At 51.8% G+C, this 19,363-nt stretch overlaps 1 protein-coding gene across 2 annotated transcripts; it reads right to left on the bottom strand.

The window, feature by feature from the left end:
- Positions 1–238: 238 nt before the first annotated feature.
- ANXA4 (annexin A4) lies at positions 239–12,131 on the bottom strand. 2 transcript variants are annotated; one of them, XM_051812064.1, is made up of 14 exons: positions 11,853–12,131; positions 8,626–8,681; positions 7,656–7,936; positions 7,460–7,535; positions 6,991–7,085; positions 6,599–6,712; positions 6,337–6,427; positions 5,288–5,367; positions 3,989–4,045; positions 3,518–3,611; positions 2,921–3,016; positions 2,429–2,487; positions 2,005–2,127; positions 239–1,762 (listed from the first exon to the last, which is right to left on the bottom strand). In XM_051812064.1, exons 4-14 carry the CDS (start codon positions 7,470–7,472, stop codon positions 1,703–1,705), a joined length of 882 nt encoding a protein of 293 aa, XP_051668024.1. In that variant the 5' UTR covers positions 7,473–7,535; positions 7,656–7,936; positions 8,626–8,681; positions 11,853–12,131; the 3' UTR covers positions 239–1,702. The 2 variants fall into 2 exon arrangements, with proteins under 2 accessions (XP_051668024.1, XP_051668023.1); XM_051812063.1 differs by lacking the exon at positions 7,656–7,936 and having other exon boundaries at positions 11,853–12,130.
- Between the last annotated feature and the right edge of the window lie 7,232 nt (positions 12,132–19,363).

Raw genomic sequence — 19,363 nt, 5'->3', positions numbered from 1 at the left:
ACATGGAGGGGATGTGGTGCTCCCAAAGCAGGAGGGCTCCCAGGGGGAGCAGCAGGAGCACCAGCCTGAGCTAGGGGTGCTGGGCTGCCCCCTCAAACCCACCCCCCACACCGGGGATCCCCCAGTGGGGGTTTATGAACCGTCCCCACCCAAGGGACAGTGCCCCGGGCCCCCCACCCCGCCCTGCAGGGTCCTGTGGAGGGAAAGAGGCACCTGAGGAGCGCAGGAGTCCAGGGCAGGAAGTACAGAAACAAATTCTTTATTCATTTTTCAAAGCTCAGCAACCTGACACAAGGCACTGGAACCCACCCCCCGCCTGAGCAGCTCTGGCAGCCCCTGTGCTGGGCACAGACCTTTCCCTGTCCTGAGCAGAGGCCTTGGGAGAACTGGATAAAGCTCTGCCTCCTCTCCCAGCAAAAGTCAGGAATGTGTCTCCACTGGCAGCCCAAGGAGTGAGAAAGAAAATTATTTTATTGAAGGCCACAGAGGCATCTCCTATTCCAGCCAGCAGCAGCCTATTTCAGAAATGAGTGATGGAATTGGGTGCAGCCACCTCAGTGTTTCAGCTGTGACATTCCAGCCTCAGTCTGATCCTTCAGAACAGGATTATTCACCAGCAGAAAAAAATAAGTTGCTAAGCCAAAGAAGGACCCCATCTTTGTAGTAAAACAGAGCTCAGGTGAACAGGCAGGTGTGGAGGGTCTGGGGAAAATAGCTTTGTCAGAGGTTGGTGTGGAAACCCAGGAGAGACCCAGGCACAAACACCTCCATGATCCTGTGACATGGGGCTGGCACGTGGGGGAGTCTGGGGGGATGTCCCAGGGACACTGGGGAGCTGCCCCGGGACATCTGGGGAGCAGCCTCAGGGAGATTTGGACAGAGCTGCCCCAGGGAGGTCTGAGGAGCTGCCCCAGCACCAGGCCATGAGGTGGGATTTTGGGGACAGGTCATTCCCTAAAAGGCACCATTCCAATGGTATCACTTTATCCAGAGGAGGGTTTGTAACATAACCATTATTATTTATACTCCCATGAGTGAAGAAGGCAGACCAAGAACACGGGGCTGCTCTAACCAGGGCAGCAAGAGGCTTTTCTGATGTCACCAGTGACATCTTCCCCATGAGCAGATCTCTTGGCAACATATACATACCCTGCAGCCAGGCTGTTAATGCTCCACACTAACAGAGGGCCAGCTAAGATGTAAACATGCTTGTATTTTAGATATTTGGGTTCTTTGTGTCCTAATTATCTCGAAAAACTGAAGCAAGCCCGTGTTCTGCACTCCAGGTACTGATGGGTTAGATTTTCCCTGGGCAGCCTCTCACACTCTGCATCCAGGTTTGCTTCAGTTACAAGTGTTGCTGGTGAACACAACAGCAAAGGGGCATCTGGTCAGGAAACAATTTAACTTCTTTATCTTTGGTTACAGCATTCTGTTTAAGCTGGGCTTTACCAGCCCAATGAGTAGGCAAATGAGTGTGCCAAGCATAAAAGCAGATTGGCCATGGTCAACCAGAATGGCCATTATCAACCAGAGCATGAACTAACCTAAGGCAAAAATCAGAGCAATTAATAAGATATTTGGGAAAAAAATTACATGAAAGAAATAATTATTGGGCTGGATGACCTTAAAGATCTTTTCCAACCTAAACAATTCTATGATCAGCTGCTTCCCATCACCCAGACAGTCCCCTAGGCCTCCTTTAATCCTCCCCACCACAGAGTCTGAGCAGAACTTTCCTGTAGTCTCCTGAGCAATCTCCCTAGAGAGAGCAGAAAAAAAGGAACACAATTAATTTCACAGCTCCATACAAGGCTGGACTCCTTCCAGCACACACGATTTGTCACAGGGTTTGAATCCTCTTCGACAATTTAATAACCAAGAACATTCAGGGACGTTTTCAGTACCTAAATGTAAAGTCTCCTTAATTCCACTCCCTCTAAAACACCCCAGAGGTGCTGAGAGGGGACCTGTCTCCTGTGTTTCTAACACTGCAGGGCTCACCTTGATGAAGGAGTGGAGGGATTTCCCGTACATGGCCAGGAACTCCCTGCGGATGTGGAGCATGTCCACCTCGGAGCGGGACACCATCACCCGGATCAGGGTGCTGTCATCTGTGCCCAGGCCCTGAAAAACAACCACACTGCAGCTGCAAAGTGCCTGGGGCAGGGCACTGACAGGCACAAAGGTTTGATCACTTGGCTTTCTGCAGGATCTGTTCCTAATTAGAGCATTTTGGGATTAAGGCAGTGATCCACTACGAGCTCTGGGCTTCCTGAGGGAAAGGAGGTCCATAGAAAAGCTCAGACTTCTTTCCCCCCCCAGTTAACACAAAGTTTCTCTTTCTTTAATGATTGCTGTCGTGCTACTGATTCAAGCATGGAAAGGCAGGGGGAAAAATACCAATCTCCCAGCAAAAGCTCTTTACCTTCATGGATTTGTACAATCTTTCAGCAAAATACGCAGGTTTATTCCGCATGCACTTCACTGGAAGGGAGACAAGAACAAGAGAAGTGAGGCAAATAAACACTGAAGGACAAGGTCTTCCAAACCCTTCCAGCATTTTCTCAGTGCAGGTGTTTATTCTGTAAAGATGCAAGTCAGCAAGCACAGCACAGACATCCAGAGTCAGTGACCTGCTGTCACTTGATGTCTCCATGCCCAGTGTGCAGTAATAAAATATTTTTAAGGCTTTAAAGCTTCCTGACAGCAAATGTCAGCTCCCAAAGCATCCATTGGGAAAGAAATGTAAAGCACAGAGCTTTCTCCCCAGGTTTTATCTGCAAAGATTAAAAGATGTGGCTTGCAAAAAAGACAGACAGTATCTGCCTCCTGAAGCTGTGTAAACAGCCAGGGCAAGAGGCAGGCTCTTTAATTATTTAATCAGTTTGTAGATAGAGTTTAAAAGCAGGGAACTCACCCACAGCTAACAAAGCATCCTCGAGGTCTCCTGACATCTCGGATTTGATGCTCTCTGTGATGTCCTTATTAGCAATCCCTCTGTACACATCAAAAACTAGGAGGGAGAGTCGGGGGTAAAAAGAGCCAGTGAGCTGCTGCAGGGCACAGAGTGTAAACCCCAGGGATCACTTTGCAAGATCAAGCTCCTCATGCTCTGTGTGAACATTGCACCATTATCGTGACATTGTAAGTTAAATCAGGGCTGCCCCTCAGAAATAATTCATTTTAATTAGCAGCTGTCTTGCTAATTGCCCCAGCACTGCTGCAAGGCTTTTCTAGTTAATGAAGGCAGTGTCCATGCCTGGCTCTGCCCCATGGGAGTCACTCTTCATTATCTCAAATTTACAGGTTGGAGCAAGTTGCAGGTATGTTTTTCTCAACTCCCTCTTTGTCTCAGGAGGGACTAAAGCAGTCTAAAAGAACTGAATGGAATTGGCCCGATGATACCTGTTGTTTTAGGAAAGGCTCACAATCAGTTACTGAACAAGTACAAAGTTCCTACAAAAGTACTGTCCTCACACAAGGCACAGAGTCCAGGACATCACAGGGGTCCTACCTCTCAGCAGGTGGCACCTGTTCCGTGTGCAGAGGATGGACATGAACTGCACCTCATCTGTTCCCCATCTCTTCTCCCCAGCTTCATACAGGCTCTTGAAGACATTAGGAACAGACAAAATGAGGCTAATTGAGAAGACCACGGGTACATAAGGTGATTTTTACTCCATGGAATCATTGGGTTGGAAAGGCCCTGTGAGATCACTGAGTCCAACCATTCCCCCAGCACTGCCAAGGCCACCACTGACCCACGTCCCCAAGTGCCACATGCACGTGGCTGTTAAATCCCCACAGGATGGACAACCCATTTTTCCTAATATCCCATCTAGTCTCCACCTGGGGCTGCTGTCCAGCACAGCTTCAGGCTTACTCATCTCCCTTCAAAAAAACCGAGGTCCCGAAAAAGCAGAGCTTCCCCCTGGCTCACACAGACAAACCCTGTGCTCCTGCAAGGCAGCACATTGCTACACACCTGAGCATCCTGTTGAGCAAGGGCCTCATCCACAAATGTTCCCTCATCTCTGTTACCCTGGGGAAAGACAAGGAGGAAAAGCTCATTTCACCAGAGCAACTCATAGAAGACCTGCAAATTCTCCATTAAAACCAGTCACTGGAGATGCATAATGGGATTGTTAATATTGAATAATGGGTTACAAATACAGCAAAACATGGCTTAGGTGTGATTTGTTCTTGCTTTTGAGATGAGCAACCATCCACTTTAATGGGGCCATTTAGAAAGAGCACATGGCATTGATGCCCAGAGTGAGGCTCCTCTCTCTGCAGAAGCTGCTGTGAAATGCCAATGAGGTGAAATGCAAGAGAATCACAATCATGGAATCAATTGGGTTGGAAAAGACCTCTAAGATAATTTAGTCCAACTCTTGACCCAACCCCACCTTGTCCCCCCCACCATGGCACTGATGCCACATCCAGGCTCTGCTCAAACCCCTCCAGGGACGGGGACTCCCCCCCCTCCCTGGGCAGCCCATTCCAAGGGCTGATCCCTCTCTCTGGGAAGAACTTCTTCCCCATGGCCAACCTAAACCTGCCCTGGGGCAGCTCCAGGCTGTGCCCTCTTGTCCTACTGCTGGTTCCTGGGAGCAGAGCCCGACCCCCCCGGCTCCCCCCTCCTGGCAGGGAGTTGCAGAGAGTGAGAAGGTCTCCCCTGAGCCTCCTCCTGTCCAGGCTGAGCCCCCCCAGCTCCCTCAGCTGCTCCTCACAGCACTTGTGCTCCACACCCTTCCCCAGCCTCGTTGCCCTTCTCTGCCCCTGCTCCAGCCCCTCCACATCCTTCCCAAGCTGAGGGTCCAGAGCTGGGCACAGCACTCCAGGGGTGGCCTCCCCAGTGCCCAGGGCAGGGGCACAATCCCTGCCCTGCTCCTGCTGCCACACTATTCCTGAGCCAGGCCAGGCTCCATTGGCCTCTTGCCCCCCTGGGCCCCCCTGGCTCATGTCCAGCTGCTGTCAGTCAGTCCCCCCAGGGCCCTTTCTGTCCCCCCACTCTGGCCCAGCCCGTGGGGCTGCCGGGGGTTGTTGTGGCCCAAGGGCAGGACCCGGCCCTTGGCCTTGGGGAACCTCAGCCCGTTGGAATCAGCCCATGGATCCAGCCTGGCCAGGTCCCTCTGCAGAGCCCTCCTGCCCTCCAGCAGATCCACACTCCCCCCCAGCTTGTCATCTGTGACTTTGCTGCGGGTGGACTCGCAGTGCAGTGACAGCCTGAACCCTCAGCCCCTCAGCAGAGGCTCCCCCCGTCCGCCCCAGCCGGACTCACCGTGGCGAGGGACACGAGGACCCTGCGGAACATGGAGGATGTGTCGGACACGATGTCGTCCTCCAGGCTGGAGCCGTACTCTGGCAGGGCACACACAGAGCACAGCTGTGAGGAGCAGATCCAGCCCTGCAAGGCTTGTCCACAGCACGGGCCAGCCCTAAGCTGGGTGAGGTGTCACTGTGCTCAGGGCCCTGTACCCCACAGACTATGGAATGGTTTGGGTTGGAAAAGCCCTCTAAGGTCATCGAGTCCAACCTCTCCCCTGGCACTGCCAAGGCCACCACCGACCATGTCCCCAAGTGCCACAGCCACAGGGCTGTTCAATCCCTCCAGGGACAGGGACTCTACCACTGCCCTGGGCAGCTGTGCTGGGGCTGGACAGCCCTTTCCATGAAGGAATGTTCCCAGTGTCCAATCTGACCCTCCCCTGGCACAGCCTGAGGCCGTTCCCTCTCCTCCTGTCCCTTGTTCCCTGGGAGCAGAGCCCGACCCCCCCCGGCTCCCCCCTCCTGTCAGGGGGTTGCAGAGCCAGAAGGTCCCCCCTGAGCCTCCTCCTCTCCAGGCTGAGCCCCCCCAGCTCCCTCAGCTGCTCCTGCTGCTCCAGCCCCTTCCCAGCTCCATTCCCTTCCCTGCACACACTTCAGCCCCTCAGTGTCTCTCTTGTCCTGAGGAATCCAAAACTGACCCCAGGACTGGAGGTGCCTCAGCTGTGCCAGCACAGGGGGATGGTCACTGCCCTGGTCCTGCTGCCACACCAGGGCTGGTACAAGCCAGGATTACCCTTGGCCTTCCTGGCTCTCATCACAGCATTCCACATGGAGTGGCACAGGGCAACGTTAAGAAGCACAGCCAGGATGTAACTGGCAGAAGATCCACCCAGGGACAGATGTCCAGATGACAGACCCAACCACCCCACCCTGCTTTACTTACACCCACTCCACTTCTGGGTGAAATTCTAGTCCTTGAGGCTGACAGACCCTTCTCCTTCCTCTGCACCCCCTGCACACCCCCAGTGCCCAGCCAGTGTGACTGCAGAGTGCTCCACATACGCAGTTTGTAGTTCTCCACGATGTGCCGAATCTCCCCGTTGCTGCGAGAGGCCAGGATTTCAATCAGGCAGCCTTCATCTGTTCCTGCTCCCTGGGGGGTGGCAAAGACAAGATCCAAGACTATGACAACTGTTTGGATGGGCAACTATGACTTTCTGTTTGTTATATTTAAGTTAATAATAAGAAATTAATAATAAATGTACAATTATGCCATATCATACAGAATTGACTGCAACTTAAGAAACACAAAAGATTTCCAAACCTTTAGAGCCCTCCTCAGCTCATGCACGTCGTACATGGTGGTTGGAGTCATCAAACCAACAATCACCTTTTCAAAATTCCCACTCAACTCAGACTTCAAGTCATCAATCAAATCCTAGAAGACAGAGAGAGAGGAAAGGAGGTGAGAGAAAATACAGCTTTTGAGAACAGGAAGAAGTTGTTCACAATTTTCTTCATGCTCCAGTCCTCCTTGGATAAACAGTTACTCAGAAGTGAACAAGACCAAAATAAACCTGGCCAAGGAAAGCTTGTGCTGGTCACGCTGCCATGGAGACTGGGATGTTGTTCACAGTTCACCCCAGTGACACAACCCAAAAAATGTCTGCAACTTCCAATTCAAGCCACAGTCACCGGTCTCTGAAGAACACCTACCCTGCCAATAGTGCTTTTATAGGTGATCAGAACTTGCTGGCGTTGGGAAACGTTCAGTTTGGTCAAGGTCTCAATGATGGCATCTTCATCTGTGCCTGGAGAAACCAATGGAAACCAGTCAAGCTGCTTGTTCAAGAAGCAGCCCCGTGCTCTGGTCGTGTCCAGGCTGTGCCATTACCCACACAGCCCTCACACCCCAGCACACCAGCTGGCTCTCAGCTGGGCAGCAGTGCCTCAGCACAGCCCCAGCAGGGCAGGACCACCCCACAGGGGAGGGAAAACAAGAGCCTCACTATGGCCAAGACTTGGATTTCCAGTGAGGTTCAAGTCACTCAGTTCCTTCCAGTGCCCTCACAGGGCAGTGGGGTGATTCCAAGGGCTGGATTTCCCCTCCAACAAACACCATAAAAACATTCCCAATCTCCAGGGGCATGAAGGAGGGTTTAACAGTGGAGGGAAAGCAACTTACCAAGCCCCTTCATGGCCTTCCTTAGTGCCTGTGCCTCTTGCTCAGCACTGAAGCTCGAGACTCCCTTGATTGTTGCCTAAACCCACAGGAGAGGAGTTATGAAAGGCAGACACAAAGTCATACATACACAGAGGTGAACTAAACCCAAAGAATATTCAAAAGATGCAAACACAGTGACAGTGTAAAGTCCACTCACCAAACATGAGTGATTTTATACCAGGGTTCCATCCTAAACAGAAACGGTTTGTTCTAGAGGGATATCCAAGCCACAGAAGAAATAAGCCACAGGGACACAGAAGAAAATATCTTAATGTGGATGCCCCTGGAGTATCTAGTTTCCAGTCAAAGAATGGCACACAGCCTAACACCTCTGTTCATCCACCTTCTTCCCAGCAGTTTTCCATGGAAATCACAGAAGAAATGTTCCCATCAAAGCCCTGTTTCTGAATTCTCCAAGAGCAGCCAAGGACCATCATTCTGTTAAATAAACGCACCAGGAAGTGCAGTGTTTTACCCAAAATGGAGATTCACAAATAGCTTCCTCCTGCCTCCTGTCCAGTGCCATTTCTGGGGGAATACACTGTCTCTTACGAAGCTCTCATGTTCTCAGGAAAATCCTCAGCAAAACATCACTTAACATTCACATGGGTCAGGCTTTCTGAAACAGGGACAGGGAAGTGTTCCCCCATCACTGGAAGTGTTCCCCCATCCCTGGAAGTGTTCCCCCATCCCTGGAAGTGTTCCCCCATCCCTGGAAGTGTTCCCCCACCCCTGGAAGTGTTCCCCCATCTCTGGAAGTGTTCAAGGCCAGGTTGGGGCTTGGAGCAACCTGCTCTAGTGGAAGGTGTCCCTGTCCATGGCAGCAGGGTGGAACTGGATGCTACCTGGAAAGAATAAACCCAGGAAGTTCATCTGGAGAAATTCCTGCTCTTTGAACTACCTGATATCCGACTGGTTTTCCATTAACTCCCCAAACGGAAAAGCCCGGATGTGTGGGTCATTATTTAGTATGAGGAAGCAGAGAGAGGTGATAAATTCCCCCCCATGAAGGGACAGACAGTGACAGCATTCTTCCTGCTGGGTCCTTATCTGAGCTCCACTGCCCACGTGTATGTGGTGGGAGCAAAGGCCTGGCACAGGGTGGCACAGCAAACACACACACTCACCATCGTGCTGGGGTCTGGTCAATCTGGAATTGTCTGTGTCCCAGGCACTCAGACAGCTGCAATAAAAACCACAGGGAGTGTTAGTTTTCCAGCAAATAATTAATAGAATACACCTACCCTTGCAGGTTAGTGGGGCTGGTGAAGTAACCCTCTAATTCTTTGAGGACTAAAAGCAACACTGAAGTGAACACCCCGAGCAGCCTCCTTTGCAGCCCTGCTCTGCACTGAGCAAAGGCTGGATCAGGACAGCACAGGGCCAGGGCCAGGCTGGAAGGGACCTGCTGGGCAGACAGGTGATTAGCACTGGTAATTTAATAGGATTCTTTACTACTGCCACATTTGTGACAGCCTGCCTGAGGCTACAAGGAGAAGCAGACAGTGTCACCCTGGGAGCAAAGAGAACAGGCTGGATTCCCGTGTCCTCCAAAACACACGGGTCTCACCTTGGGGGGTGAGAGCCTGAGGGTGAAGAAGGGTGAGGGTGAAGAGGGTGAGGGTGCCCACGCAGCCCTAAAGCCTTCATGGATCCTGCCTGGGAGGCAGAGACAAGTCGTGGTGTAGATGAGCAAACAAAGGATAACCTCACTCGAGCACCGGGACAGGAGAATTACTTCCCCTCTTTATATTTTAATGACACATTTTGTATTCAACACCTCAGTTTGGTGCAGTGTGTTCTTCCTCGTAGAGCTGCAGTTTTAGCTGGCAAAGCCCTCAAAACCACCAAAGATTAATTGCTGTCTGGCCATGGTTCTTATTTCTGCTCATAATTTTGTTTTCATGTGTACAGCTCATACATTAACACACCCAAATTATTTTCCCATATCTCTGATCATCTGACAGGATGTCAAGTACTAGGACAAGGTTCACCTCCCTGCAACTCAAGTTATCCCAGCATCACAGGAGAGGAGTTAGGAAAGGCAGGCAATACATACACACAGAGGAGTGGAATTTAATAAAAAATAAGAGATGCAAACACAGGGACAGCAAGTAAAGGCCACCCACCAGGCCTGGGTGGTTTTACTCCAGGATGGAGTGAGGTCTCACACTAAAGCCCTGGAGCAGAGGCAGAGGTGCCAGCAGTGGATGACATCTCTCCTCGTGGTGCTCAGTAGCTGCTCTCCATGAGGCCAGGCAGTTGTGCAAGAGCAGGAGTGTGTTTGCTCATGCTCCACATGACTCCTGCACATCTGGGATGCACAGGCAGTGCTGTGTAGGCCAGTTAACTCACAGGGTGACACCCGTCAGGGATGTTACTCAGGGGCACTCCCCAGTGTTCCCCAGGTCATCTCTACGTCACTACACCCTGTGCAATCAGGCAACATATGGAAATTATTAATATTGTGTTTGCTTTCTTTCATCTGGTCATAAATTTCAGTGTTCAGATTATGACCTAGGCCTCAGAAAAGTCATGTTTGCTCTTCTCTAATCTTTCACAGAAGAAAAAAGCCAATTTTATTTGCTTTTGTCAGATACTAAATACAGGCTTCAGGTTTCACTGATGTTTTTATGATGCAGTTCTACCATCCAGCTGCTTTGCACACAGCAGCAAGAACATCAGACAGGCTGGTTCAGCAAGTCAATTAAAGGGCAAAAGAAAGGTCAGAAACAAGGGAAAGGGGGTGGGAGGCAGAGAAACTCTGAGTGCAAGTGAACTGGCAGGAAGGAGACAGACCACGAGGAGAGGCTGCATGGACTGGACTGGGGGCAAATGCTCTCACAATATCCATTTACAGCAGAAATATCACATTGACTACTGACTGCAAGATTCTTATTTCTTCATCCAGTGAACATCACTGAGAGTCTAAAGAGCAGAGCACTGCAAAAGGCAGCACTGCAAACCCCACTGCTCAAGCCGCAGATGCTGGTTTGTTCTGGAAGTATTTCTGTGAATGAGCCACTGAAGTTACAGGGGGGGGAGCTCAGCAGTCCAGCACTGGCCCCTGCCCCTGTGACCCTTTCAGAGCCAAAGGCGTCTGCACAGACTGCTCAGGCCGGGGCTTTAGGTGAATAAAGCCCTCCTAAGTCACCCCTTGGTTAGCAGAGGGAGAAAGGAATTGCTCAGCAGATTTGCCAGTGCTCAGCAGCTTAACACAGTTCCTGGCCTGCAGCTCCATCAGGGAAAACCAGCTTCAGGATAGGAGCAACACCTCACTCCATGGTTTGAAGAATTAAACTATGCATGCAGAGGGGCAGCCAGCCAGTCCTATGGTGCCCTTATGTTATTTGCTTCACCCCAGAATAAAGGCCTGACACAGTAAACCTGGCTTAGAACAGGCTCAAAACACTGTGCCCAGAAGACAGAGTGCAAGCATCCATCCCATTACTCAATTTTTTTCCACGGATGATCTTTTCCTGGCAGGCAGTTATAAGTCCATATCAATATCCTCTAAAAGCTGAATCCAGAATAAACTTAATTTATCAGAAAATTGCTGAGACTATCCCGTGTTCTGCAAAACCAAGCCTAGGCTTGCTCTGAATCAGGTTTTCCTGACTCTGCTCAGAGCACACCCAGGTACCAGCAAGCAAAGCTCCCAACAGCTCCACAGGATATAAACACGGGGTATTTTGCCAGTTTGAGCTCACAGCGTGTTGCCAGTCCCACACCTCGGCTCTGCAGTGAAAGCCGCTGCTTTGTCACCCGTTCCCGCGGAGGCCAACGCTGGACTCGTCTGACGAGTTCTCCCGTTCCGGGCACGTTCCCCCAAACACACCCACGCCCTGCACGGCTCGGCTTTTCCACTGCCCCGCACTGCCGCCGGTGTGCTGGATGTGCTCCAGGGCTGTCCCGGGCAGCTCCGGGGCTCCCGGCCCCGATCCCGGCCCCATCCGCAGCTCAGGAGAGGATCTCCCCTCTGCCCCGAGCCAGCCGAAACATCGCCGCGCCTCCCACACCACGACCTTTAGCTGGCCACTGCCCGCCAAACGAACAAGAAGATAATGTTTATGGCCTTGTGCTTCTGATTTAGCCTGTCGCCCACCCCCGCCGTGCCCCCCGCCCTCCAGCATCCCGCGGGGAGGACGCGCCAGCCCGGGCACGGCAGGAGGAGGAACCCAGCCCTGAGCTGCCCGGGTCCGGGAAGGGTCAGGAACCTTCTCCGTCCCCACAACCCGCCTGCCCGTCGGTCCCGAGCCCGGCCCGGGGCTGGCACGGCCGCTGCGCTCCGGGCACAGCGCGGGCACCGGCCCGGCCCCGGCGGCCGGGGACACCCCGGTTCGCCGGCACTCACCCGCTGTCCCTGCCCTGGCGCGGATGGGGAGAGCTCTGGGGCTGCCCGGCTGGCAAAGTCCCCGCCCTGGAGCGGGGTGGGACCCGCACGGCGGTGACGGGAGGGCGATCCAGCCCTCGCTGCCCTTCCCGGGGCAGGGGAGGTTCCCCGGGGAGCCTCACTCCAGGCAGGAACTGCACTTCTGGGGTTACTCGGAGGACTGACAGGCTGGAGTGGCTTCCACGCTCCCCGGCGTTCCCTGTAAAAATCTCGGGAGCAGAGAGGGGCTGTGGCTGCAGGCTCTGCTCCCTCATTCTGTGCTGTCTGGAGCAGGGCACACCCGAGGGGGGAGCGAGGGGGACGACGGTGTGGAGCACACGGGCAGAGCAGCCTCGAGCAAGAAGTCCTGTTCCTCCCCCGTGTTGCTTTTCTTACCCGTGTCGTGTCTCCTTTGCTCCCACTGCACCTCTCGGGGTCTGCGGCATCATTCCCCCTTGTCTAAGAGCTCTGTGTCACAAACGGCCACGATTTCTGTAAGAATGATTATCTGCATAAAGATTATTAATTTTGCCCTGGTATGTGGCACTGCCCTCAAGTCAAAACCCTTCAGGCAAAGGGACTTCAGTCTTACCCCGATGTGACCCTGCCAGGGTCAGCCATGGCCATGCTCATGGGGCTGACAGCGGGAAATCAGCCTTGAATAATTCATAGCTTGTCTTCAAGTGTTTATCCTCAGGGATTTTGGTCTCCTCTGATGCCAAAAGTACCATTATTAAAATGGGTAAATCAGCCCTCTCAGGTTCTTTTTTCCAGCTCATAGGACATCTCTATCTCACCCCTGTGCCTCTTTGCACATGCTGTTTTGCTGGAAGGGACCTAAATTTAGCAGCTGGGATGCAGCTGTGTGGTTTATTTATTACAGCTCAGCCTCCCAGAACTGCCCCGTGGAGCCCGGCACCAGGGGGACATGGACCAGGGGGACAGCAAAAGCAGGTTCAAGCCTCCAGCCCTCTCCTTTTCCACTGCAGAGCCTCTTTCCTTGCAAAATCTGGCACTTTCCCCTGAGCAGGATTCAGGGGGATGGTACACATTGCCAACTGTCGCTAAGGAGAAACTTCTCTTTCCTACGTCTACGAAAGTTTCCATTCTCATCCCTTCCTCTCACGTCAGCATTCCCTGCTCTGGGCCTGTTTTAATCCACCAGCAGAACTGCTGTGTTTCTCCATTTTATGTTGCCTGGGATATTTTTAGCCCGTGTATTTTAAAAAGCTTCATCCTTCTGTTTGCTTCCCAGCCTCTTCAGCCCCGAGGACTGGAAGGCTCTGACACTGCAGTCATTGGTATGTGCAAGAGTAATTATTTAAGACCATGAGTTGTTAATTTTCTTTGCAAGTTATTTATCCTTTAAGTATTGCACCAATCCTGCCATTCATCATTTGCATAATTTAACCTTTTCTTTCCCCCAGGGAGAGGAGGAATACTTGCCGATACATAGTGTTTGTGTGGATGGTTTTGGCCACCCAGAATCAGTCATGTAAGTGTAGTCCATTCAGAAGCCTGATCCTGATGCAACACACAGCTGAGTTCCCTGTAATCTTGGCTGGTTGTGGATGCTGGCTCTGGAGCCATCTGATTCAGACAGTCACGATTATTTGGACCAGAAAGGAAAACAAAAGTACAAAAGCTTCTGAGTGTGCTGAGAGTTGGCTGAGCTTCTCTGGAAGGTGGATGGAAGGGCAGGGGATTTAGGGAACCCTGTTGTACCTTGCTACAGGAGCTGTTCCCTTCAGGAAGGCGAAGGGTTGTTGCTGTACTTTCCTACCTGAGGCTCAGGTGACAAAGCTTTGTCTCTCCAGGAGCCCTTTGTGTGGAGTCTGCTCAGCTTTCCATGTGTTTTCATCTCTGAAAGGATGGAGAAGCTATGGTTATCCTTCAGTGTCTCCAGCTGAAGACTGTCTGGCATAGCTTTGCTGTCCTTGCATTGAAAGAGGGACAGCAAAGGACAAGCCCACAGTTCCTCTCAGTGCAGTGACAGAGCATGTTGCTTTTCTGTTCATGGACATTTCCTGTTTGCCCCTCTGTAATAAAGCTCTCAAAGCCCCAGACTCTATGTGGTTACACACCTGCTCTCTGTTCCCACTCCATCCTGCTGTTCTCCCTTCTACAAAACACCTAATAAAAATTAAAGGTCACAGAAAGGCAGGGCAGTGTGTATTTTGTAAATAAATTGAGCTCAAGCAGCAGCCCATCAGGAAGGGGGTGTTATTCAAAGTCCCACAATGACAACAGAGCTGAGCCTCTTGAAAATGGCAGCATTTGTTTTTGCCCAAAGGACCTGGCCTTTAAATTTGCACCTCAGAGAGCAGAGGAGCCTTGTGCTGGAAGGAGAGATTTTCAGTGTGTCCTATGATTACCAAGTACCTGCCTTTAGCTTTAGAGAACAGCCTCACCCACTCACTGAGCTCCAAATCTTGGCACTAATGAAGTCATTCACCAAGTGGGGGCCAGAATTTGGGCCTCTGGGGATCAAGCAGGCACTTTTAGGAGCTCATAAGGAAGGTGCTCGTTTTTATACAGGAGCACCAGCAGTTTGCAAGCAGCAGCCCCTACAATGGGGCTATTTAAGGGTTGCACAAGTGCTGTGGGAGCTGTGTTGGATGCTGCAGCTCAGGCAGTGCTGTCTCCATAGCAGCAGCACCCGAGGGTGGGGTGGAGGCTGAAAACCAGCCTTGCTTTTCTAAAGCACTGACTTTTGTGTGGTGGTAAGAGGGTAAAGAATTCTCATGTTCTGTGTATGAACATCATAATAACCCCAAAGTGAATCCCAGCTGTTAGGGCTCACTGCAGAGGTGCAGGGGCACTTCTGACCCTTAGAGCAAGGGTGTCTCCAGTTCAGCACCATGTAAAGTGAAATGTCCATTTCCACAAGTCAGAGGGAGAAGCAGAGGTGTTTTGGGGAAGACCTTAGGAAGAGCCAGCCTGAAGCTTTTGTTCTATGATTGGAGCAAAGCCCTTTTAACACAAGAGAGAAGGGAGATGAAACACACTCCCAGAAGTAGGTAAGCAGTGCTTATGTGAGGTGGGAAGACTGAACTATTCCAGTTCATGTAAGAAATGAAAGTTTTTAGCTCTTCATTACTCACCACAACCATTAGAAACACTGTTTTTACAGTCAGTATTTCCAGGGGAATGTGCAGCACTCCCCCCTTCAGCAATCCAGGCAGATTTAGAGCCCTTAGCACAGCCTACCAGCACTGCTGTGCCAGTCAAGGGCTCTCTGGGTAGATTACATAAACATACATGTCACACAAGGCCAGGAAAGGACTGGGGAGCAGAAGTGATTTGAGGAAGTCCCTGTAACCCAAAGTGCCTGTAAAACAAGAGCCCACTTGGTGGCCCAAAAGCCTTGGACAATGTAAGGGGAGACAGGAGCGAGCAGCGTGTGAGAGAGCCAGGAGTCAAACTCCCTGTTTCAGGTGTGCTTCAGTGACAGGGGTGTGGTCTGGGGGTGCTGTGCAGCACACAGGAGGGGATCCTGGCTGCTCTCACAGTTCCTCACACTGACAGCTCCCACAGCACCTCGGATGCTGCCGCTCTGGGCGCTCTCCCCACGCTGTCCCCCAGCACACACTGTGCTCACACTGGCCGAGGTGCCCACAGGCTCTGCCTTCCTCCCACAGAGGAACTCCAGGGCACTGTGGCCACCAGCCCAGTCTGCTGTTTTCTTTCATGCCCTGAAGCTATAAACAGCAGGGAAGGCAAACAGCCCAGGGCCATCACGGTCTGACTGTGTGGTGGGCTGCCTGTGTCCGTGGATCCATCCAAAGGGGGAGGGCAGTCAGCAAACACCTCCAGAGTGGGGTGAGGAGCACGATCAGGCGCTTGTGGGGTGACACTTTTACCTTCAAAAAAGCCCCCTGCAGTCATAGAAGTTGTCCTTTGCTTTTGATCCTTGTGTTGTCCCACCTTCCACTGTTCAAAGTGAGCTGGGGAAATCAGGGCTGCTGTAATGTCCCCAGCAGAGCCTGAGGCACAGGCTGTGGCAAAAGGCACAGGAATCAACACAGGATCTAGGGCTGCCTGATGAGCCACTGCCATTACTCACTGGGAGGGCTGGAGTGCCTCCCTTATGGAGACAGGCTGAGCTGGAGTTGTTCAGCCTGGAAAAGTGAAGGTTCTGTGGAGACCAGAGAGCCCCTTCCAGGGCCTAAAGGGGCTTCAAGAGAGCTGTGGAGGGCTTTGGACAAGGGCCTGGAGTGACAAGACAAGGGGGAATGGCTTTAAACTCCAACAGGCAGGGTTACATGGGATATTGGGAAGAAATTCTTGGCTGTAGGGGTGGTGAGGCCCTGGCACAGGTTGCCCAGAGAAGCTGTGGCTGCCCCATCCCTGGAAGTGTCCAAGGCCAGGCTGGACAGGGCTTGGAGCAGCCTGGAGCAGTGGAAGGTGTCCCTGCCCATGGCAGGGGGTGGGACTGGATGAACTTTAAGGCTCCTCCCAACCCAAACCATTCCATGATTTTATGAATTACACTGCATGTTGTGGTATAGCCTGATTACATCAAGGACAAGAGACAGGCTAGACCACTGCAGTTGCACTTATAATTATTTGTACAAACTGTAATGTATGTTCAACATCCTCTCTACCAAGACTAACTGATATCATTTAAGGCCCAGGCCTCAGGGCATTTGCCAGCTCCCTGGAGATGCTCAGTCAGGGAAACTCCCAGTGCCCTGTGGAGGCCGGATATTATTTGTGGTCCAACCTGACCCCCCTTCCCCAAAGCTGCAGGCTATGAACTGCTACACCACTGCTTCCTGCAGCCTTAAATGCATTATCAACCCAAAATTTCATTTAATGGGCTTAATGAATGTTTACTGTAATTAGCATACACATAGTTCTGAAGAGGAAACAAGTAGCTTTCACTTTTTTCTTCTTAATTAATATCTGCCTCTGTGTAGTTCTGTCTTACTGCTCTGCAACGTGGCTGTAACCCAGCTCCAGGGGATGGAAACAGCTCTGACTGCCCAGCTCAGGGTGGCTTCTAAGGCACACACACAGTCATTCCTTCAGGTAAAAGGGACAGAAACACTGGCTGATGCAGTGCTTGGAGCAAGGAAAAAAACGTTAAGCACAGGGCTTGGAGCAACCTGGTCTAGGGGAAGGTGTCCCTGCCCATGGCGGGGGTTGGAATTAGATCATATTTAAGGTCCCTTCCAATCCAAACCATTCTGGGATTCTATGATCTTAACATGATGGATCTAGTGCTAAAAAGCAACATGAGCAGAGCTGCTGCACAGGAGCACACAAACCAGGAGCACAGGATGCTGCCAGTTAAGCTCATCCATAGGACTTAGTTCTCCCATAGTCAGGGCAGCAACCAGCCTCATCAGCCACACAGGGATCAGGAGGCAAAGCCAGGCAGCAAGGCCAGAGCCTACCCAGAAAACCAAGGCAGACACACTGAGAAACCAGGGGGACTTACAACAGGGCACCAGAGCTCACCCAGCAAAGTCAAAATTCACAGAACACTCTGAGCTGGAAGGAACCCACGGGATCATCGAGTCCAACTCTTAAGTGCATTCACTTCCCATACAGAGATCAAACCCCCAGCCTTGGCATTATTAGCTCCAACCAGCTGAGCTAATCTCAGAGCAACAGCCAGGCCTAGCCTGCAGTTCCCTAAAAAAAAAGGGGCTCTCCTGGCCCTGCATTTAAACAAAGGTCATGGTCGGTGGGCAAAGGGTGTGAGCAGAGCCAGGTGGGGCTGCCTGGGGCAAGGGGAGCCTGAGGGGCCACTGGGGACCCAGACACTTGAAACACAGCTGATAAATCCCTTCTCAGGGAGAGCCAACCTGCACGTTTCCCTTAGCATCACAACAGCTGCTTTCAAGAAGAGTGGGGAGTTGTGGTGCAAAGGGATGCTCCTTGGGAAACAAGGCTCTTTGTGACCCAGTGGTCCATCCTGTGGATGTCAATCCAGGCTATTGCATCTGACAGGCACGAGCCTGCAGGGCTCAGTCAGCTCCATTATTTCCATGTGTGCCCACTCTATATTCATTTACAGGCCAGCACTGCCATTACCACTGGATGGAAGGTGCTGGCTTCCAGCTGCAGAAGTGCACCCATTGCTGGAAGCAGTGAGTATCTCCCACAAGGGCAAATAGGAGCACTAAAGAGGAGGAAACTTCCATTTTTTACACAGGAAAATACAGCTGTGAGTTTTGGAGTCTTTTTGTTCCTCTGCACAAATCTGAACCCAGCCAAATTCCTATCTCTGTGACAGCATGCTTGAGAACTGACCTTTCCTTGAGAGTGATTAAGAAGAGTCGTTTTTCTGGTCATACTGGTATTGTTTAGGGGTCACTTGGACTTGGAAAGAAATCCTTGGATTCCAGAAAATCATGGGAAGAAAGAGACCTTAAAGCCCCTCCAGTCCCACCTGCTGCCATGGGCAGGGACACCTTCCACTGCTCCAGGTTGCTCCAAGCCCCATCCAACCTGGCCTTGGACACTTCCAGCTTCTCTGGGCAACCTGTGCCAGGGCCTCCCCACCCTCCCAGGGAAGAATCTCTTCTTAAATATCTAACCTAAATCTCCCCTCTTTCAGTTTAAAACTGATATCCCTTGTCCTATCACTGGCTGCCTGTGTGAAAAGTCGCTCTCCCAACGTCCTTATCACGGTAAAAATAACCGGGTGATAAGGCTTAATTATTATGCGCTGAATTCAGGAAAATGTGACCATTACTTTGTTTCCCCTGGACAGTTAAGTGTCACCAAGCACAAGAAGCTGTGCTGGCTCTTTTCTACCTCGCTGCCGCTTCTCGAGCTCTCCAGAAGAGGCCAGTGTTGCCCTCGCCTTTCGGGGGCTGCAGGAAGCCTTTCCAAGCGCGTGTTTTTATTTAGAAAACGCTGAGCTGTCTGGAAAGTTTGATGGAGAGGGATGCAGCTGTATTAATGTGCTTCTTCCTGGGGATTTGAATGCATTTTCTGTGCAGCGCAGGAGAAGCAGGGATCAGGGAGACAATGTGCAGGGAAGCAGTTCTGCTGACCACACCACTGGGGCTCGGGTATTTTAAACCTCGTGTCAAGGGATTTTAGCAGCTGAAGTTTGGTGTTTAGAATGGTCTGTGTTAGTCAGAATGAGGCTCCTCTCTGCAGTGGGACAATTCTGGGAGCACTCTCGAGTCGTTCCAGGCTCACATGGGAGGAGCACAGGCCATGTCTGTGCTGGCAGCCCCTGATCAGCTTTTTCACTAAGAGCTTTCAGGCTCAGTTCCCTCTGATCCCTGTGAAGGTCACTGGGATTCCAGCAGTGCAGCCAAGCCTCGTGCCTTCTGGAATAACGAATCTCCTCAGCATCTGCAGCCGGGGATGGGCTCCTGCCGTGCTCCTGCTCCCCACAGTGGTCCCGGGTGGGGCTGGGGGCCGTGGGCTGAGCCCCAGAGCCCCAGAGCCCCAGAGCCCCAGCCGTGCGTGGGGCTGACACTGCATTGCACTGCAGGTACAGTTAAAAAAAGCCTCCCGGAGCC

Source organism: Manacus candei, unplaced genomic scaffold, assembly GCF_025592945.1.
Source record: "Manacus candei isolate 608988 ecotype Guabito, Panama unplaced genomic scaffold, ASM2559294v1 h1tg000084l, whole genome shotgun sequence".
Classification (NCBI taxonomy): Eukaryota; Metazoa; Chordata; class Aves; order Passeriformes; family Pipridae; genus Manacus; species Manacus candei.
Note: the sequence above shows the minus strand (reverse complement) of the source record. Positions and strands in the feature narration are given on the sequence as shown.